At 38.4% G+C, this 22,763-nt stretch overlaps 1 protein-coding gene across 9 annotated transcripts in view; it reads left to right on the top strand.

The window, feature by feature from the left end:
• The first annotated feature begins 143 nt into the window (after positions 1-143).
• Positions 144-22,763, top strand: part of LOC103719489 (phospholipase SGR2) — a 46,386-nt gene continuing 23,766 nt past the window's right edge. For 3 of the 9 annotated variants that reach the window (XR_003387977.2, XR_003387978.2, XM_026809393.2), the window contains exons 1-9: positions 147-333; positions 995-1,302; positions 1,774-1,874; positions 11,103-11,267; positions 15,712-15,867; positions 16,563-16,634; positions 16,715-16,864; positions 20,238-20,288; positions 21,492-21,662. Coding sequence is in view for 5 of the 9 variants with exons in the window: in XM_026809393.2 (XP_026665194.2) it covers positions 1,059-1,302; positions 1,774-1,874; positions 11,103-11,267; positions 15,712-15,867; positions 16,563-16,634; positions 16,715-16,864; positions 20,238-20,288; positions 21,492-21,662 (1,110 nt within the window). In the remaining 4 variants the exon portion in view is untranslated. Of the gene's footprint in view, positions 334-994; positions 1,303-1,773; positions 1,875-11,102; positions 11,268-15,711; positions 15,868-16,562; positions 16,635-16,714; positions 16,865-20,237; positions 20,289-21,491; positions 21,663-22,763 lie in introns of all 9 variants that reach the window. The other 6 variants (XR_003387980.2, XM_026809396.2, XR_003387979.2 and 3 more) reach the window with 5 other exon arrangements.

The following is a 22,763-nucleotide window of genomic DNA, read 5'->3' on the forward strand; positions in this document are numbered from 1 at the left end:
TGTTCCCCTCTTGATAACTTTCAAATGGCCACGGAGATATACCGTTCAGATTCTTTGATGCCCTCGGTTGAACGGACCTGAGCCACCTTTGTAACAGCTAGAGTTTTACAATAACTTGGAAAAGAAAAAAGAAAAAAGAATAAACTCTGTGCGTTTTCGGTGGCGGCGGGGGACCGATAACCGTTCACCTTTCCTTTTCGACGCAACCGCCGTTCTCCCCTCGGCTCTTCTCCTAAGTACCAAATTCCCAACCCGTCGTTCAAACCCTAACCTAACTCTCCTTCCCTTCTCTCCGCCCTTCTATCCCCATTTGCCTCGTTCCGTGATCGCGCGGTAAGCTTTCTCCGCTGCTGGATCTCTGCGTTAATTGCTTGCGATCTCGCTCTTTCTTGCATGGGATTCGTCCCTGCGGCGTGTTTTCGTTTTCTTTTTTGTATCTTTTAACCAGTTTCATTTGGTTTTGGGAGAGGAGGTTTTAGGTCAATTATCGTTGTGCAATAGTTCTAGCGTCGAACGTTTTCCTGTTTTTGGATCAAGATCCGTTCTTGTCTTGTTTGAATGGTTATTTTTGATCTGGGTTTGCTTTGTATCGGCATCTACTCGATTTCATAGGCGGATTTTGAGAAATTTATCCTCTCCTCTTGTATTTTTAGGGTTTTAGCTTACCTTCGATGGTTTGCAGGGTGCGCTAAGTTCATTAAATTTCATGCTTTTCCTTTACCCTTCTTTAATTTTAGGTTTGGCTTTATTTTCTTGTTAGACTTTTCACTCATCTGAATTCCTTCCTTTTCATCATGTTTCCTGTTTCTTTTCTTCTAATTTCGTTTCAGCGACGTCGGGCGGCTCTTAAGTTTTTCAGTTCTTTTCTTGTCAAGATTGAGGAATACTCACTAACTCGATTTACGTTGTTGGATTTTTTTTTTTTTTAAATAGTCCGAAAATTTGCTTGGGCATCGCTTGATAATCCTTTTGTTTTCCTATTATTTTTGGCTAGCTCAGAGGCTTCCAGCTAGATTTTCGGCTCTGTACTCTTATTAAGCTGCTGTAACATTGTTCTAATGGCAAATCTTGAAAAAAGACGTGAGAATGAAGCAATAGCTTCAGTGTCGGAGGCAGCTAGTTTTAGTCAGGTGGAAGAGACTTCACCGGATTTATTGAAGAACACTCCTTCTAACATAGCCAGATTGGAAGATGTGATTGAACACTGCAAGGGTCGGCAGAAGTATCTTGCACAGACAAAGAGCCCATCTGATGGGGAGGATGTCCGTTGGTACTTCTGCAAAGTGCCTCTAGCAGAGAAAGGTCAGTTAGTATATTTGAGATTGATTTATATTTTAGCTTGTAGTTTCAGATTCGATCCATATGAAGCTGGCTTCTAGATGCAAATAGTTGAAACTCTTTAGGCGCAGATGCTCTCGCTAGTTGCAATTATGTTAAAAACATATGAAGCCTCAAGAGACTATAAATATCTAGCAAGTGCCGACACCATTTCTATTTTCTAGCACTGTTCCTCTGCATTCCATTCTTTTCTTGAGTTCTGCTGGAAGCTTTTATGACCATGGAAAAAAATTGAAATCACCATATAGCAACTTGGAAGCTGATCATGAACAAATGCTGTTTTAGTAGAAGTGGCAATTATGCTTTTGCTTTCCCTTTACATGACGCCTTGTTGACATGAATAGTGGTGGGTCTATATGAGAATTGTAGTTGCTGCTGCAAGCTATGGATAACATATGTTTTAGTATAGTTGTTAAAATTTTGTTTATTTTACAGAACTTGCAGCTTCAGTTCCTCAAACAGAAATAGTGGGGAAAAGTGATTATTTCCGATTTAGTATGAGAGACTCACTTGCACTAGAGGCTTCTTTCTTACAGGTAATTATTTCCTACTACAGAATTGGGTTCTGTTTTTTGAGAAAAATTCCGTGGTCTTAATTAATAGCGTCTTGGCATGCTATCTTTCTCATAAATCATTTTCTGTTGTGAGCTTAAGCTTTGTATTTATACATTATGTTTATTTCTAGTCTTTTATCAGATTATTTTGGTAGGTCATTCTCGTCGAACTCCTACATGCTACTTGTAGGGAATCTTTATGTTTTTAGTCCATACATGCACTGACATCCACCTATAAGAGATTCAAATAATGTGGAACAAGGAGAAAGAAAGCATGAATACTTAGCAACAATATATCAAAATGTGTAGGAAAAAAATGTTTCAGTCACTCATGCAACAGCATTGTTGCAATTTACCTAGCAAACACATTCTTCTGTGGTGTCCCACTCTGAGTGAATCATGCTTTGAGAATTTCTCCAGCTAGAACATGTGAAGTTTGAGACTCTGTAAAGACACTAATTAGATGAAGAGTTGACAAAGGGCCTGGTGATTATAATGCTAGGGTGAAACAGCGGATGTGACAATTGATCTTAATGCATTATTTTATGTTATTACAGTTCTGTTCTTGCCTTTCTCAGAAACAGGAAGGTCATATTTGAGTTTGTTGTATCTAGCAGTAGAATTCTTAGATCTTCAAAGTAGTATTGCATGCCTATATGTCACCATAATAGGTCTAGTTGGATTAAAGTATGATGCAACTACTGCATGGTAAACAATCACGTAGGTCATCATTAGTTAACAGAACATAGAGAAATATTTGATGAACAGATGCATGTAAGCAATGTTGGATCCAAGTAGTAGGATGGACTAGGTTCTGTATGAGCCAAGGTATGCTGAACCATGCTAAACTAGGCAGTTCAGGGTGTACCAAACTAAATCGGCTAGTAATTGGGACGGTTCGGCCAATCAGAGCAGTTCCGCTCATTCTGGTAAAATTCCTTACCCATTGATTACCCCGACTATGTTGACTTCGATCTCTCCTTCTTCCCACTTCTTTGAACTCTAGCCAATGTTGTCGTCCTTGATTGACGTCGACACTAATGTCGTTCCCTTCAGCGTGTTCGAAGTGGTATGCCTCTCTCCTTGTCACTTTCCTTCTTCCTCTTACCCTCCCTCTCCCTCTTTCTCCCTTTCACCTTCTCTCTCCTCTCTGGTTCTCCTCCTTATAGGGTTAGGGTTAGAATTTCTCCCTCTCTCCCCTCCTTTTCTCTTGATTGTTCATCTTCGGCTCAGTATAGTACATATTGGTATTGTACTATACTGAGGGTGGCTAGTATGACCATCGATACCGATTCGGCGAACCTTGAACTATTTGCTGATAAGAGGGTGGTGCCATGAGGAGACTTTCAATTGTTAGGCTCTATTGAGATTAAACTCATTTACAATAAAAGGATCGAATTATTAGCTAAGCATGTAGGGAAAATTAGATCCAGAATTTATATTCTTGGAAAGTGAACAATAATGTGCTTAGACCAAACTTGTGCAAATATATTTTTTGAAGATTGTATCCCAGTAGAGTTTGCAGCATCATGATCATTGACATAAATATAAATGGGTAACTTGAGACGAGGAAGAGTATATGCTGGCATAGCATAATAAGGCCAGCCTGAAGGATGATTCCTTCAAGTTTTGAGAATTCAACTACAAGTAGTTTCCATTAAATCAAGGAGCACAGAAATAGTTAAATGCATATGCAAAGGATTAGGTGGGTTATGCATGTGGATCTTGTTTCAATCATTGTGAAAAGGAGCTTTTCAGATGAATTTGAGAAATAATTAATGTGTCATTTGATAACAACTTCAGCAAAGGTCCTGCTGTTATTATTTTAGTGAATTTGCAACCTTTATGCGAGACTTATACGGTTTTTTAAAATTATAATTCTTGAAGTCAATCTTGAAATTGTAAGTCCACTTGCAGCAAACAAAATTTAAATGTGAAAGAAGAGGCATGTGGTTTCGAGTCCAACAAATTCCAAAGCTATCATCTCCTGCCATGTGGACTGCTATCGATCCGCATATGGCCTGCTTATCCTGATAAGACCGAATGATGCAAAAAATTATGGGTATTTTGCAGAGAGAAGATAGTTGTGAATTTGGAGGTTGTTGATCATAAACTGTGCCATTCGGCACAAAATAGAAGATGGAACTATAAAATGCACCTTTGGAGTATGCAAACAGTGTCAAGATTTGGTATTATGTATAGGTAGTGGGATGTGAGAGCACCTTTGATGTTCATAGGTATAAATACTAGCAGGATAAGAATAAGTATGACATGAAATCAAAAATACCTCTTTAGATGGATGGTATGAGTAAATGTAAAAACCTGAAATCATAGGCCTTCAATTATATGGAGTAGGAATGGAGGTGATTGGAGAAGGAAAAGAATGGTGCTGCTTGTTTGTTTGAAGGTTATGTGGTGAGAGACATGTTTGCGTTTCAAGAGAAGTATTTGCAAAGTGTTAATGGTTGTGCTTGATATATGCCTTGAGAAATTGCATTTAGCGTAATGAGTAAGAAATTTGTGTGATATGTGGAAGGGATGTGCTGTTGTTAAAGATATGAATGATAAAAGGAAAGAAATGCCAGCCTTTTATAGTGTATGGAATGATAAAGGGAAAGAAATTCCAGCCTTTCAAAGGTTATGAGGATGTTTATGGTCTATAACAGCTCAGTTGTAGTAGAACTAGTATTTTGATATTTTACGTTAAGCTGAGAGGTAGTAAAAAAAGGCATTTGACAGGTATTCATGATAAAAATCAAATCAAAAGATATTTATTTGGGGATTATAGGGTGAGCTTTATTTATGAAGTGAAAGCAAGCAAGAGCTGTAATGTAATTATAATTGGTCAGCTACATCAAGCATTTTATGTTGAGTTGGCTGGTTAATTTGTTTTTTACTTTGTATACTTATAAAGCTCTACCAGAAGTAGAGGTGAGTTCCTTGCACTCTTAATGATATGATCAAGAATTATCACCTCTGTTAAGCTTAAAGCCCAGAAAAATTGATGCCCCATTATGTACAGGTATAAGCATAAAGGCAAGGCTTCAAATAGGTCTAGCACTGAGGTTCTATTTGGATGGTGGAAAATTGTGTTGGTCTGATAAGATCTTTTGTTGGGAGGGTTTTATTTAAAAACATTTATGAATTAGGGTGGGTGGAAGAGATCAAGGAAGGTAGGCAATAACTAGTTTTATTTTTAGGGGATAAAATCAATTACCTTGGAAAAAATGGATTAATGATCCTCGAAAAATAGGGAGCAAGTGTCGACCGATTGTTGTGATCTCATAGAGCCACTTCTATGTATTTTTAAAATAGAAGACCCCACTAAGATCTAATTAGACCAATAAAATCTTTTGGATTCCAAACAATCCTTTAGTGTCTTGTTAGGTGATTATGGTCTCCCAGAATAAACTAGTTCATGGTATAGGAATCTATTATTGTCTTGATTGAATTTGTGATTCCAATATAGGAATTCCAGGGGATTTTAAAACTGGGAGTTTGGTATGGTGTTGTTAGTACTATACTATTTTGATGCAAAAGTGGCATTGGTATGAGATATTTGAATGCTGAAACCATATGTATTGGTACTTATTTGTCATACCAGCTCATACTGTTCCATATAGATGCATATTGATGGCGATGAAAGTATGATTGATATTGATGTTTTACATTCTCTTTGATGCTATCAGTTTTGGTATGTATCGTTGGTACCAGTGTCATGCCAATACAATACAATTTCGATGGAAGTATAGGGTTTGGTCCTAGTATTTAAAATCTTGGGACTAATGGAGACCAAGTTCATCGAACCGGTACCAAGACCCGTACCAGTCGCTGACCGGTTTGGTACCGGGTCGGCTCGGTTCGGGCTGAACCGGCCGGTACGGCTCGGTTCCGCAATCCTCGATGGAGACATGATTGACTATAGACTAATCAATTTCATTACATCTCACATTGTTACTTGTGCCTAAAATGTAAGGGACCTAGGAAGATGATGTTATGTTGAATTCATTGTATTCAGGGTTATCGTGAGAATTCCCCATTTTTATGAGAATGTGGAGGATCCTCTTATATTCTAATATCTTGAAATTAGTCCCTGATACCTGTACATTATCTAACCTATAACCTACATGCATCTTGGTCCTAAGTCATAGATTTTGACACCAGAGAAATATTTCCTTCAATAACTCCACAAACATATATATACTTATACGAACTTTATTGAAGCCCAGGATTAAGGCACTGCTAGAAACAAACATGTACTACTCATTGCATATTGTACTGGTTGGAGTGGTACATGACACCCTTAAAATTGTTCTAGAGGTAAATTGCCCTCACCCAACTCATATTTCTTGTATCGCTTGGTGCACTTCTTTTTTTCTTTTTCGTTAGTTTTTGCTTATTTATATCGGTTGGTGATGGCACAAGCCAACTTGTACAATTCTTGTCTATAGTGTGTAACTTGTGAACTGCTGATTGGTATGTAACTTACCTCCATTTTTTTTGGTACACTTACCTCCATTTTTCAATCCTTGATTGAAACACTATCAAATTCCCCTTGACAAGTTGGAGCCAATATCATGTTCAAGAAGAGCAACTATTTTGATAGTCAATAGAATCATTTTAACTGGTCTATTCTTAAGCCTGGCTAACAATTTATAAGAATGCAATCATGTAAAGGTGCAAAGTCTCTGTTCTAATGCGTAATGATAATTCGTACCTTTGTGGTTGTCATGCACAAACAACGGCAATGTAATTGAACTATTGAGACTCACCCTTAGCTGTAATAATTGAGGTTTTAATGTTGATGTCCCAAAATAATAGACTGTGGAAAATACTTTTTACCATGATCCCAAAAATAATGGCTGTTACGTTTGTTGGCTGGATATTTTCATAAATTGAGTTATGGTTGTTATGATGGTTGTATTTAGCTGCTATAACATGAAATAATGGTCATAATTGGGAAAATTTACCGTGATCCTCAAATAAATTTCCATATAATAAAGATATTTGCTCAAATTGGTAGGAAGATATGATTTGAATTCCGAACTCCGCAAAGTTGAATAATAGCCGTTATTAATGGGATGACTTGAAATCAGAGCAGCTATATAAGATCTTGACATTTATATAAATCATATGAAATGTAGGGTTTTGAGATGAAAGGCTGCTATAGTGTATGATGCTTGACTGTTATATCAAACTGTCATGACAATTTTAGGGGTAAGGAACTAGATTCTTAGGCCTTGTTTGGTATCACTTTTTTCCTATTTTTTATTCTTAAAAGTGAAAACACGAAATTCGATATCTTTAAAAGTGACTTCTAGAATTAATGGAAAAAGTCAAAGTGACAAAAATTCTTCCTTCTATTATTTCTAAAAATAACTTTTGAACCACGAAACTAACTCACCAAGTCAATTCCACCCCCGCCATATAGGAACCCTTCGGCCTCTTCCCCAACAACTTGACTTCAAGTACTCATGGTGCCGGACTCCATTGTGTGCCTAGATGCAATTGGTTCCCTATTACTTGCCTTCACTCCAATTTTTAATCATGCCATTCCATGCGAGTTAATAGAAACTAAGAGAGAAAAAAGGAAAAAAAACATGTGGAGGAGGAAGGCGGGGTGGCGGCGGCCGATGGTGACAAGGGTGCAGATGAGGGAGAGAGAGGAAGGTTGGGGCGAATTGCAGTAGAGGAGGAGAGGATGAGGTGGGTGTCGCCAAGCATGGATCTTGGAGCGGAGAAGCAAGATTGAGGGCAAGGAGGTGGACATGGATGTGGCGGACAGTGGGGAGGTTGTGTTGCGGCCTGTGCCTCCTTATAGGAGACCTTACAAGGCACGTCCTCCTCTATTCAATCCTATTGGAAAGCTGCTAGAGTGGATTGATCCTGGTGCTTGAGGCCTCGACCTCAAGTATAGGTTCCGATGAGATTGAGTGAGGGTGATAAATGATGATGATTGGTATGGCATGGACAAAGGAAAATTTAGGGGAGGGTGCAGATGAAGGCGAGGTGGGCGGTGCTGCGAAGGGGGTAGGGAAAGCGGAGGGTGGAGAGGAGGTTGGGGGGTGGGGGAGGAGAATGGAGGCAAGGGTGGAGGCATTGAAGGAGGTGAGGCACTGGAGGGGGGTAACTAGAGGGGCCACGGGCATGGTGGCACGGTGAAGGGTGGTGATGTTTAACCATTTAACCCATTTAACTTTTTTCAACGTGTTTAATAAAATGGTCAAGTTTGGATGTGGTTTTTTGACCCATTTAATAAGCAAGTTAGGTTCAAGTTGATAGATTTTCATTTATGTATCCGAGCTGGCCTATGTTTTGTTCGGCCCGACCCATTTGCCACCATGTAGGGGTGGCTGCCAAGAGCACTGTAAAGTGGGTTGTGGTGGTTTGTAGCATATCTTAAGGCGAGTGGGGGGTAGGAGGCGATGTCAATGGAGAAGCAGATGTAGAAGTTGAGGGTGGGCCCCACAACTGATCTCGTGGCACACCTACCAGAATAATGCGTCGACGATGAGGAAGCTCTTAGAGGCTGATCCTAGATGTTGTTGGTGTTGGATTCATCTCATAATGGAATAGAATTTTGAATTCTATAGCTTTTGCTGTATGATACAAATTGATTTATGTTTAGATTTTTAGCTACATGGTTTTGGTTTTGCAAATCGAAGTAAATGCAGTCAGAGTGGTGGACATGGCCTTGAGGAGGCTATGGATCTTGAACTTGTTGTACTTGGCTTGATTTCAAGGATCGTTATGTCGATATTGGAGGCCCATATTGGTTGCTTGCCGTTTTGTGCTAGGCCCATAGTGACAGGAAAGCCGGAGAGGGCAGGGAAGAGGGAGAACGAGAGAGAGGAAAATACAGAGAGGGGGAGGGAGAGAGGGTGAGGAAGAGGGAGAGAGAGGGAGAAGGCCGGCGAAGGCTGGCGGAGGTCAGTGAAGGGCCGGAGAGGGGTGCAGAGCGGCGGAGGAAGGGTTCCACCCATTCTCCTATTTTTTACGAAACAGGGGTCTCAAAGGGGCCCCCCTTTTCATTTTGAAAAAATCAAATAAAGTCGACAATCCCCTTGTTGATTTCGCTTAATTTTTCAAAATAAAAAAAAGCTAAAAAGTAAGTGAAGTTGGCAACCCCTATGCCGACTTCACTTACTTTTTTCAAAATAAAAGAAGGGCCCTCCTCTGGACCCTTGTTGTGAACAAAATAAGGAAATTGGAGGGTAGAGCTCTTCCTCCGCCCCTCCAGGCCCCTGACCCTCCATGCCTTTGTCGGCCTTCTCTCTCTCTCTGCCTCCCTCCCCCTTCTCTCTCTTTTCCTCTATTTCCTTCTCGCTCCTCCCCCTCCCTCGCCAATTTCTCAATGTGAAGGCCTGAGCCGTGCTAGTTCGTCTCCAGTACGGCTCAGTACACGCTGAATTGGGCAGCTAGAAATGGTACCGCCAACCTTGCTTGATCCAATGGTGATCCTTGATGAAGGGCGGGGTGCTTCTTGTTCTTGGGGGGGGGGGTCGTTGCTTCAAAGGACTTCTCAGCAATGGCCGCAGACAAGGAGAGGAGAAGGAGCTTGGCATTGTGTATCATGTGCTTTTGGATTTGATGATAGTCTGCTATGGGAAAAACACCACTAGAGGGATTTCCCATTTTGCCTACCAAACATGTTTTTCTTTTCTTTGTTGTGGAAAATAGAAAAAACAATTGTCATTACCAAACATGTTTGTCAAATATTTTAAGAAAAAAAGGAGAAATAGAACTTGTTTTTAAATTTTTTAAAGAAGTAAAGTGACAACGATGCCAAACTCAGCTAGACACAAATATGTACTAGTGAAACTATTTGAGCAAATGGACAAGACAACTTCACCTCTCCATTGTAGTTGTAGCGAGACATTGTCAAATTCTAACTGCAATTACATAATTAGATCAATTCTTAATTAGATGTTTGATGCATGAAAATTTTAATATGAGGGTTTAGGCCTGTGCATTATCGTAAGGGGGAGGGTACAAATCATGTATTGCCTTAATGAGTTTTAGTTCATTATCTTTGTTTCTTTAGATCTTTTTTCTTGATTATCTGGATATATCAGCAGCTTTCTCCTCTTTTGGAACTAAGTAATTTTTCTTTATGGAGCATTAAGATGTAAATTACCTCTTCAGACTATTAGAGGCCCTAGATGGAAAGGAATTCTCGTATAATTTAAGTTAATGGAGCAGGTGTTCCTCTTTGAATGTCTTATTGCCAATTGCATTTAGAATGGTTTCTTGATTGTGAAATATTTTGGTGCTTCCATGGTGCTCACTTGAAGTAATTACTCATAAGGCTGTGATTCTGGATGCTTCATTTACCATGTTGAAGTCACCTTCACCATTGATTTTTTTTCTTCTCATCTAATGTATCATGATACTTTTTTATGTGAAGAAGTGTGCAGTCGGGGCTAATTTGCATGCTGAGCTGTAAAGGATGCTGGTCTCAGTGTATCCCTGATAGGTAGCAGTGAACTTTATTGGATGTTGGGTCTCATGGATGCTAAGGTTTTCCAATTACCAGAGATGGCAATGTAGAACTTTCAAGCCATCCAACTTTCCCAACAAGTGGATTGGGGTCATGAATCTGCCAGTATAACTGACATAAATGATATGACTGCAAGCAAAGCTTGCTAACATAGTTTCACTTAATTGGCTGGCTGGAAGTTGACCAGCCAAATTCTTGTCAAGTTAAATGTGTGGAAGTAGAGCAAAAAATTGGAATCAACATGCGCCATATGTAGCTGAATCAAGGCTATGCAACAAGGTACGAGGGACAACACATTTAGGGAAGGAAAATAAAAATCAGAGCCTCACCAAAATTTTTCGCCTCTAGTCACTCCCTCATAACGAACAGATCTGTTTAAGGCATGCCTCTCAATTTTACTATCTTTCCATGTTGTTTAGCTGATATATTCTTTTCCAGTTTTATATGGCATAGTTTTGAGATTCTTTAATACATAAATTCATGTTAGTGGTATGGATATCTTAATAATTATACACTTAAATTGGTATTGGTTCATCTAGGTGGAAATTCTCTTTAGTGGACACGATTCATGACTCAGTTTTTACTTTGGATGCTAATCATGTTCTTAAATACATGCATGCTTGTGCTAAATTTTTCTTCATTGTCCAAAAGCTATATTCTTTTGTATATCTGTTCTGTAATTTTTTTCTTTCTTGGACTACTAATTTTAGAGGGAAGAAGAGCTACTTGCACATTGGTGGGGAGAATATGCAGAATGCAGTGCAGGTCCAAGTGGCCCTTCTACGGCTAATATGGCTACTGGCTCTAGATCTGATGATCTGTATGTGGTCGAGGAAGAGAGGGTTGGTGTCCCTGTAAAGGGTGGCCTTTATGAGGTATTCTTTTGCACTTGAAGCATTAAATTATTTTTTGAATATGATTCTTTTTTGTACTCCTGCCTTTTATCCGATCGGTGTCATCTTTCTAGAATTTGTCAGGAGCTTAAATGCTAACAAAAATACAAAATGACATATACATTCTTGAAAAATTCCCACAAATAATTCATGTTGAATGAATGGGGAGGCTTGGAATGTCCAAATGAGTACTTGCATAACTCCTCTGGGCAAATACACTACTATGATTTTAAATGGTTTAAAATGATTTTCATTGATGGTTAGGATGTGTTCTAAATATTTTTTATAGGTGAATACATTTGGAGAGTTCCTTATTAATATTTTTGTAATTGTTATTAACTATGAAATTAGTTTCTAAGGGTTCTCCTAGATCTAACTAATATTCTGATCAAAGCATCATGTTGTCAATCTTTTAGTATTACGAAATCTTCCTTAGCCTTAATGATGAACTTAGGCAGAACCAAGGTATGCGGTACCGACTGTACCGACGTACCGGTGGGCATCGGTACCGGTACGGTACCGAACCAAACCCCGAACCGAACCGGTACTGTACCGATGGGGCTAAAAGCCAAAAAAAATTGGGACCGGTACGGACTGGTCGGTTCGGGCCGGTACCGGTTCGGTACGCGCCGGTACCGGCCGGTACGCGCCGGTACCGGTTGGTACCGAATTATGTAGCTGTACCGTACCGGTGGGGTCCGGTACCGGTATGTACCGGCCGGTACCGACCGGTACGACAGACCATGGGCAGAACTCAATTCTCTTTAGATCTGAAATGACAACTAGAGATTGAATTCAAAGTCAGATAGCACTCATTTAGTATCAGTTGTTGATTTTAATATGCCTATGACGATCAACAACTATTTGGAATTACTTGTTTAATTCAATCTGAGAAGTTGCAAACCAAATGCTATACCAACTATTTGAAATTACCGAACCAGGTCGAACGGGCGGTTCGGCCCGTACCAAACTGGCCCTAGCGATTCAGCCCGTACCAAACTGACCTGGTGCAAGATTGGGTTGGTTCCATGTGGAGTTCGGTTTTGAACCTAAACTGGTCTGAACTGGGCCGGAATCGGTGTAAACCAGCTAGTTCACATTGGTTCGAGTTTGAGCCAACTCAATCTCTCTTTTTTTTATATGCGTTGAGTTGGGAAGACCTGAGAACCATCCCAACTCTTCTATTGAAGTGTTCTTCAACCCGCCCTCGCCCCGCCCCTCCACGCCAAAAAATGCTTCCCCTCCCCTTCCTCATTTTCTCCTCTTTTTTTTTTCAAAGCTGAAAAATACTTCAAAATTTTCAAAATAAGGAGAGATTATGCCAAATTTTGATTTTGGCATGATTTCATGATATGTTGTAGATCTATGGATGATCTACATAATTTCACTAAAATTTTTAATTTTTGGATTATATATAATTTTTAAAATTAAAAAATTATTTTTGGATTAAAAATAAAAAAATAAAAAAGACTGTAAAATCAAAAGCTTACTTAGGGGAATGCAAGCTCTTCTCTAAGTAGATTTGGTGTCCATTTATTCAAGTTTTAATGCGATCATGCATATAGTGGCCTAGGTCTAAATTCAAAAAAATTGAGAAATAAGTAGCTTTTGATGAATGTCTACGGGCTTAGAAAAATATATGTAGCATGTATAGTAGGGTTCTACATAGATCTGAGCTCCTGATTATGCTAATGATTCAGATCTCTACGAGAGGCATTGCCACTCGAAGAGATTTTAAATATCGGTAGGTATGTTGTACTTTAAATATATATAATTGACTGTATTATTTTATATTTTGTATCTCAATAATTATTTTATATTTTGCATCACTCTAAAATATCAAGAGGCATCATTTACACGTATCGTGATTATAGAAACATCAAAAAACATCAATAAACGTCAAATTATACTTAAAATTATTGAAAAAGTTGAAAAAATGATTACCAATAAATCAAACCTAAAATAATATCGGAAAAAAATTTGCCATGCCGGTTCAGAACCGGCACGTCTTACCGTACCGTGTCGGTATGGTACCAAATTGGTCGTCGACCGGTATAGAGATCCTGGTATCGACTTAGCGATCCTTGTTGTGAACTGAATGTAGAGATTAAAAAAGAGATAGCTATCATTGAAGAAATTATCATCAAAGGTCAATTCATTATGTACCGACACTTCATATTGCATTTTCTACTCCTTGAATGATTACTCTATTAATCATACAGATGGGTATTTACTATATTAAAACATACAGATGGGTACTTATATTATCCTTTTGTTATTAAAAACCTTGAAGAAGAAAACTTTGGTAATGCAACTAGTATTTACTATATTGGTTCGACTCAATCAGTGGATGGTTAATGGTTTATTTAACGGAAGATCATCAATTGTAAAAGGATTGAAACCTGATGGGACATTTGCCATCATTGCTAAAGATATGAGTAAGGGAATAAAATTATATATTTGGTAGATCAAAGTAAGAGTTGAAAAACCAACCATACCACAATATGATACTTACAATACTGAGGCATGTCGAGGATGTACCAGCACTGTACCGTACCATGTATTGAGATATATTAATAAACCATGAGTATATACTCGGGCATACTGCAGTATGTACCATACAGAGATGTGATTGGTATGGCCTTATACTGCAATATTTCAAACCTTAGATCAGAGTAAATTGAGGAAAGCTAAAACTCAATTATCCTGGATCAACAGTGAAATTGCAGTTTTAAGAATTTTATTAGGTTAGGTTTGATAAAAAAACAAATAAATAATAGGTGTGGGCAGGGTATGCCATACCGGCCGGTACGGGCCGGTACAAACTAATCCGGGCAGGGACCGGTACCGGATCAGCGTGGGATCCAGTACCAGGAGCTTTTCATTGAAAAACTGGCCGGTACGACTGTCGTATTGGTACGGGACAAGTACAGACCAATACGGGACTGGTACGTATCGGTTCGGGCCGGTACCGGTACGCCGACCGGTACCGGTACGCCGAACCTTGGGTGTGGGCCTAGTGGACCTAGATTTTTGGGCTTTGATTGGCCTAGTGACAGTTTAGCCACCAATGAGTTCCATTAAATGAGATAGTCAGTCGGGTTTTCACCCAAAGGCATTTCATATTTTTCATTTTTTTTTTTTTGAGGTTCTCAATATATAAGTTTTATGAGTATTTGTCTCCATTCAGACATAATGCATGGTCATTTTGGCTGTCTTGGATTATGTGTATGTTTAAATAATTTTAGCAAGGCTTGCAGGGTCTAAATTTGTAGCTTATAGGTTGAAGTCAAAAGCCTATTGTTGTATCTATATAGATATTATAGAAAGAATATTTTAGGTGGTTTAGCATGTATATTTAAATTATTTTTGCACATATAATTTTAGCAAGGCTTATGGGGTCTAAATGTGTAGCTTCAATCATTATTTAGCATGATTCAAGTCAAAAGCCCACCATAGGGCTTTGGATTGGCCCAGTTACTCAGTTTGGCCAACAATGAGGCCTGTTAAATGAGACAGCAAGTTGGGTCTTTTTTTCCCAAAGGCATTTTACATTTTTTTATCTTTTCTTTTTCCTTGTCTCCATTCAAACATAATGGATGGTCATTTTGGGTCCTTTGTTTATGTGTAAAAAATAAATAACTTTTGCATCTATAATTTTAGTAAGGCTTATGAGGTCTAAATATGTAGCTTATATATTTAAGTCAAAAGCCCATTGTCGTGTCTATGTGGAAAGAATATTTTTGGTGATTTAGCATGATTAGATGGAAGTTTATGATCGATCTTGGTCTTTTTAGTTTTGTTGCACGAAAAAGCTTACTTCTAAAAGAATGGAGCCTGAGTAGTGAGTACTAATGTTTATCCTATGATCTTCCTTCTCTCACTATCTACTGACCCTTTTGTTGTGAATTTGATCTCAGGCTTTTTTTTAAGCATTTCCCCCAAGGTTCGCCGTACCGGTACCGAACCCAGTACCGGTGCCGCACTAGTATAGACGTACCGAGTGTCGGTACGGTACGGTATGCGGTACGCCAGATGTACCGATATTGGTGTACCGATACCGGTACCCATCGGTATGGGTACGGTACGCTCGGTACCGGCCGGTACAGCGAACCTTGATTTTCCCCCTTAGCTTCAGGATTGAAGTCAAAGTTCAGATTTTAATTAAATTGCATCTATTCTGGAACCGAGTCTCTTCATTGTTTTTTGTAAATTGTGCTGAAATTTGCATTAGCATACTCGAATTCGCATTATTCCCAGAAAAACCTCTTCACCTTCTCTCCTCCATTATATATAATGCTATTACCTAACATAGGGTATGGATATGTCTTCATTCCATAGAAGAGCTGATTGGCCACAGGGCAGACAACCTAACTTTCAAATGTAACATATATTTTGTGATTATTAACTCTATGGATGATTACAGGTAGATCTAACTAAGCGCCACTGCTTCCCAGTTTATTGGCATGGTGAAAACAGACGTGTCTTGAGAGGCCACTGGTTTGCTTGTAAAGGTGGCCTTGATTGGCTTCCCCTACGTGAAGATGTTGCGGAACAATTGGAGTTGGCTTACCGCTGTCAGGTACTGAATTTTATGATACAATATTTGCAAACTAATTTCTTGATTATAGTACAACTTCTCTTACTCTCTTTTTCTCCTTGCATACATAGAGGAATATGGCTGCATAAAAATCACACATTCATATATATGACATGTAATTTTAAATGATACACAATGAAGGTTTTTAATTTTAAATTACTTGTTAGATAAATAAAATGGCAATTAGTATTCTTTCAGAATTAGTATCTGTGAAGATAACTTTTGGATAATTATTGTATAATTGGTTAATAACTGTTGGATTGCATGAACCTGAAAAGCTCCGCTAATGTGCAGATGGGCGGAAGTTTGGATGTTCAAAGCATGCACCATACAGTCTTGGAAACTTGGCTTGATATAAACTCCATTTGGTGCTACTGATTGTAGTTTCTGTCGCTAGGTTATGTAGTTGATTTTCATAGGTTAAAGCAAAAGGGCAACATAATGTTCTCCATCACTATACTTTGTCCTGTGACTTGAATATGCGTGGAATTATTGACTTGTGAATCAATAACTTATGTTACTGCTATCCTTTTTTGAAACTTGAAAGTTGAAAGTATGATTTAGTATTTTACTTTCTCAAAATATTGTATTGCTTCATTGTTCCTATGATGCTTAACATGTTATGTTAGCTTGTTGTATGGTAAAAGCCTTGATAATGTAATTTTCATTGAGTCCAGGTTTGGCATCGCCGGACATATCAACCTTCAGGCCTTTTTGCTGCCCGTGTTGATCTGCAAGGCCCCACACAGGTGTATAAATATATAATGTCCATGGAGTGAGGAAAACTCTTATTACCTATATATTGTTGCTAAAATGATTTGCTGCACAGGGCTTGCATGCTCTTTTCACAGGAGTGGATGATACTTGGGAGGCTTGGTTAGTCTCTCATAACTCTAGTTTTACTCTTAATGCTGGAAGAGGAAATGGTGTCAAGCTAAGACGTGGTTTTTCACCTTCTGGATCTCTGAATCCAACTCAGGTCTGCCTTTTATGGCAAGTCTCTTGTTTACTAATGCATGAAATCCACATATATATTGTCTTGTCTCCTTTGTCACACAAATGATGAGTGCCGCCGGGACCCCTTTCATTTGAAGTTGGTTTATCTGCTTAAGTATCGAACCCCCTATTTTTTGTATATTGCTGGGAGATTGTATCTTCCTAGTTGATTTAACTTCTTTTTACCTTCTTGCACTCTAGGCTACCACTAGTTTACCAAGAATGCATTTTATTGAAGTTGATATGATCTGATTGTAAAGAATTTTCATTTAAGTTTCATCACTAAAGTTCATTTCCTTATAAGTCTTGCTGGTGCATAATTAGATATTAACTGACTATGCTGCATGCCTATCAAGGGACATGCCATGTGTAGTCCAGGATTGTTTCAATTAATCCACACATGAAGTGAACATATGCACATCTTGTATGGATTTGATGCTGATAAGTTCTGGAGATTGACACATAAGCAACAAAATAAACAAAAAGAAAACAATTATTTTTAGATTGAAAACAATTATTTTCTTGATCTTGTTGTGTGTTTTGCTTTAGCTTTGCATTCTCTGATCTCCAGTAGCTTAATTAGGTTATTTTCAGTCCATCAAGGTAGTATTTACTGCTTAGCCTGAGAGGCTATGACAGTCTAGGAATTGTCTTTGCTAGTTTGCATCTAGTTTAATATTATAGCTCTTATCTTTTTTTGTTTTCCTTTGGCAAAATCTGATTTACATAACAGAAGAATGTAACTCATACTAAAAGTATTCCACATGCTATATCAAACCCATCAACACAATCTCAAAAAAGGACTGAATGGTAACTGAAAGGGAGCTGATAGGTGTACTAACTACCAAATAAATGAATGATTTGAATAAAGTTCCAGAAAAAGAGGACTTTGATATGGAAAATGGAGCTTTAAACGGCAATTAGGAAAGGAAGCCAGTGATAATTACAGCAAGAGAATTAGCAATTAAGGTTAAAACATATATAGAGTATATAAGTACCGAGGAAGTATTTATGTGTGGGTGTGTGTGTGAGAGAGATGGCTTTGTCTTTCCAAAAAGAGTTCTTGACAGGCACAACGAGTAAATTTGGATATCATGACCATGCTAGTCTAGTACTGTGTTAGTACGATATGGTATCTTACAATAGCAACACTTGATACGGTGGCAAATACCAGTACTTGTGCTTGTGGGGTAGAGTTGAAGAGATCGAAGAGAGGTGGTGGATGAAGGAGTGGTCGATGTAACACTTAGCAACCTTGGTGTTGGTGTTGGAGGAGACAACGTAGTGGAGGTGCTTTTAGACAACTAGAGGTGGGGCCAAGCAAGATCGAGGTAGGGATCCTTCTCTAACTCGGTGCTCGAGGATCCAGTAGTCTTGCAAGTTGCTAGTGAGAGGTTGTGGAAGATTTTGGTGCTAAAGATGTGGACGAGCTCCTCTTGAACAGGCTTGGTGATGCAGCTGGAGTTAGATTAGATGAAGTTAATGAGCTTGAGGAGGGTTTGGCACTTGGCCTCCTTGCGGGTGGATTTGAGGGTGTAGATCCAAAGCTTGTGGAGGAAGAGGCTTGGTGGTCGAGGACGAGGTCACCGCGGGAGAGGGGGAGGTCCTCAATCTTGGCCACAACATAGAAGATCTAGAGAACATGGGATGCACCTAGATTGACAATTGCTAGTCAATATTGCCTAGAATTGGCAGAACCAAGGTTTGTCGTCTCGTTACCGAACCCCATACCGGTGCTACACTAGCACTATATTGGTATTTGGTATGATATGGTACGGAATCTTTTCGACATACCGAGTGTCGGTACACCATCCTTGCCAGATACCAATACTAAACCAGTACAGTACGCCCCGTACCGCCTGATTCGGGCCGGTATGGTGAAGCATGGGCAAAATTATTGGTTCTACTTGGTCTGGAGTAGTTTGGCCCCTTTCCACTCCAAATTGAAAGACTAAACTATCTTGGTGCCTAGCTAGTTCAGTAGAGTATGTCTCAAATTGCCTGGTTCTTGATGGTTTGACAATCTTTTATAGGGAGTACTAAGGTATAATGACTTGGTTGATATAGTATTAGTCCAAAATCATGTCAAATATATAGGCTTCACTGGATCTAAATTCTCATTTTGTAGAGCTTAGCAGGAATCCGTAGTCGTAGATTCTATATATTTCCACTATAAATTATACTTGAATAGGAAGTAAAAATGGGATAATGGGAGTATACAATAAATAACTAAACCTAGCTTACTGACTACTTAAATTGCATTTGAGCACCCTTCCTTCTTACTTCTTAGCTTGCTTTATTTTCCATGTATGAATGATTAATCAGCAATTTTTGTAGTGGGGTTGGTACTTCGAGATGTGCCTGATTTTTTCGATAGTTAGGACCTTAGTTTTTGAGTTTTGAAATAAGGGATGGAAAGGAGATGAGAAATGAGTGTTGGAAATACATTGTGAGAAGGAATACATGTGGAGTGTTAAAAATTAGGTTGAAGCATGCATATAAGATAAATAAGGATTTAAAAGAAATTGTATCTAAAATTAAATTGATCTATACTTGAAATGATGAAATAAGAGACTTAATTAGTAGATGAACATGGTTCTCAATGATAGGTACATGAACAGAATGTTTGGGAATAAGTTTGGGAGAGGGAGAAATATTTGTAGCAAAAATCATGGAACTGGTGCACTAATGAGAGAGAAACATGATTGAAATAAAGAGGAGGTATTAAATAAATAAAATGACCTCAACAAGGAAATTCAAGCCTTCGCTCTTTGCAATGCTTAATTGAAAAAGGAAAGGAATTTCCATATTTTTGGTTTTTCAAGTGAGAAGCTGGTGATGTTGTCATGCTCGCATTGACTTGGTGATAGTACATGTACTATGGCATACTGTGCCAGTAATTAGCAGCAATTAGCATGGGAGCTACTTAGGCCTTTTGAAAGATAATGCACGACAAGTATTTGTTTTCTGTCTTAAATTACTACCTTTAACTGCTTTATATTATTTGATAGACATGTTTTGAACAAATCACCATCGTCTTAACTATGTGGAGAAGATCTAGGATCATATGTGGAGAAGATCTAGGATCATATATCATCCCAAATATCTGTAATGACTGCTTTAATGCTCGCAATTTTCATAGTTTTGAGCAATTTATCAAATGGACTAGGATTGTTGTTTGACATTTTTTTATTCATCAATAAGTTAGAATTTGTTGATATGAGCAACTTGTTGTCCATGTCAGAAGCAAAAGTTAAGTCTAAATATTGCAAAAATTGGTCATGCTTGAAAACTATTGGCTTGTTATTTTAGATCTTGAATGGTCAAGTGATGGTCATTTTGATGCTTTTCTCCAGGATGAATTGCGCCAACGAAAAGAGGAGGAGATGGATGATTATTGTTCTCAGGTTTTTATATTTTAGATTTAGATATTATGCATCACTTTGCAAGCTATTCCACATTATATTTTTCTTCTTTTCTTTCTGTCTGAAATCGCAGTTAGTCACCATATGATTTTTATGCATTTTACCTGATTTCTTGCTTTAGATGAATGTATACCTATCTAATGTGAATAATTCTTTGGTGAGAGGATCAGCATGCTCTTTATGTTGATAGTAAGAGGTCCTTTTAGATGATATTCAAACTAGTTTTAATCAGCATAACTGACATATAGAAATCACAATTGCTTATTATCTGGGCGTAATTGTGTCCTAGGTATGTAGATTCCTTTTTGATTTTGTTTTTGGTGACGCTCCCTATTTTGGACGATCGTAAAGGAAGCAGCGAGGCTTCCTCTTAGCATTTTAGTTGTTAAAATAATTGAAGCTACAACCTTACCTTTATTTCATCTTTTGTGTTGTTATATTAGGTTCATGTTGGGTTGGACAAGTCATGAAATCATTAGGATATGATATTTGGTAGTTTTAGGTGTCTTTCTGTATAGGTTTATGTGCTATTCCAAATTTTGCTTTATAGAAAACATTTTAGAGATTAATTATTTGCCAATCAGGAACCCTAGTTTGCTTGGAAAGCAAGTCATGTAAAGTTTATAAAAGGATATGTTAGGGTTGAATGAAAAAGCATTGTATGCGACTTGTTTTGAATGAATGAAAATATTTCTTTAGGTCATGCTTGACTTTTCTTATCTTTCTCTCTGGTATACCTATTTTCTTTTCTATTTCTTTCTTCTTCTTCTTTTATTATTTCACCTTATTTCATCTTTACTTCCTACTATTCTCTCTTATTTATGCTGCTATTCTTCTTCACTGGGTTATTGGCACAGCAGATTGATTTTCTGCAAGATGTTAAATCAGATCTATGCTGGAGTTAGCTTTAAACTGTTTTAACCCCTTGCTGTCCTACATAAAAAAATTCAAGTTGGCCCAAATCTTTTTGGAGGTTGACAAAGCTTATACTAATTTAGCCCAAGTTGCCTCCAACCCAAATAGACAGGAGAAAGCTTTTTGACCAAGATTGATTTCCATGTTTGTTGGAATGGCTTAACGTCACTCAAATTTCAATACAAACTTAACGGAAGTTACAATCTTTCAATCAATAAAAAAATGTATCCTAACCTCGCTATTTATATTGCTTTATTTGTTGTTTCACAGGTGCCAGTCGGCCACCTAGTTTTCATGGTTCATGGTATTGGACAGAGGTTAGAGAAAGCTAATTTAGTCGATGATGTTGGTGATTTTCGTCGTATAACAGCTAGTCTAGCTGAAAGGCACTTAACTCCATACCAGAGAAGCACCCAGAGGGTCCTCTTTATTCCTTGTCAGGTAAAGACAATATATTGCTTTTCTTTCTTTCTTTCTTTCTTTCTGTTTTACTGAAGTTTTTTTATATGGAGAAGATGATTCCCTCCCTCATAAAGTAGATATTTATAAAAATCTTGATTTGCTCCAAAAAAAGGAGTTGCCAGAATGCTACTCATGCACCAGCGCTAATATTTTTGGCTGATAAACTACTATAAAATTACAAGTGGGAGACCGGCCAAAAGGAGTAATGAAGAACAATATAAATTTGAATCAAAGAAAGTGCAGAAACACTGGACCTAACTTCACTTACTTTTTTTCCATACTTTGTGAGATATCCCTTATTTGCCATCTGTCCTAGAAACAAAGTTAAGTACCAAACCTCCTACTTGGTGGTCTGAGGATGTATTTCTTTTTGTCATACTTTGTGGAATATTCCTTACTGGCTATCTGTCCGACTATCTGTCTGAGAAACAAAGCGAAGGAAATTACCATGCCTACTACTTACTGGTCTGAGAATGTTTTTTCTCATCCATCCATCCATCCATGTACCTGCATCCTTGCATGCTTGAAGGCATCTTTCCATTAACCTTTTGTTGGTTTTAAATTCAAGTCTCTATTTAAAAAAAAGGGGTGGCTCAGTCAAGGTCTGCTGAACCGACCTGTACCGGTCGGTTCGGCCCGTACCGGACCGGTACCGAGCCGCACCGGTCCGGTACAGGGGTATAAAACGGTTCCGACCCAATATGGGTCGGAACCGTTTGGTTGGAGCCTCGTACCGGTGCGAACCGGCTCGGTTCGCACCGGTATATGTGTGAACCGGTGCGAATCGCTCGTACATGTGCTCGGTTCGCACCGGTTCGCTTCTGAAAAATAGTGCCAGCGCTGTGGCACTTTGAAAATGCCACAGCACTGGCCAGAGGCTGGCACTTTCAAAAGTGCCACACTGGGGCACTTTTCAAAGTGCCACTCAACCCGATTTTAGATATTCGAGAGTGCTTTAAATGTATGGAATTGATTGTATCTTAATTTGAAAATATTTTATGTTCTTCATCTCATTATTTGAATCATTTGGAAGTAATAAGTTGCATCATCTACTTTTAACCTTAAACCTAAACATAAAAA

The sequence above is a fragment of the Phoenix dactylifera genome, chromosome 1, assembly GCF_009389715.1.
Source record: "Phoenix dactylifera cultivar Barhee BC4 chromosome 1, palm_55x_up_171113_PBpolish2nd_filt_p, whole genome shotgun sequence".
In the NCBI taxonomy this organism is placed as follows: domain Eukaryota; kingdom Viridiplantae; phylum Streptophyta; class Magnoliopsida; order Arecales; family Arecaceae; genus Phoenix; species Phoenix dactylifera.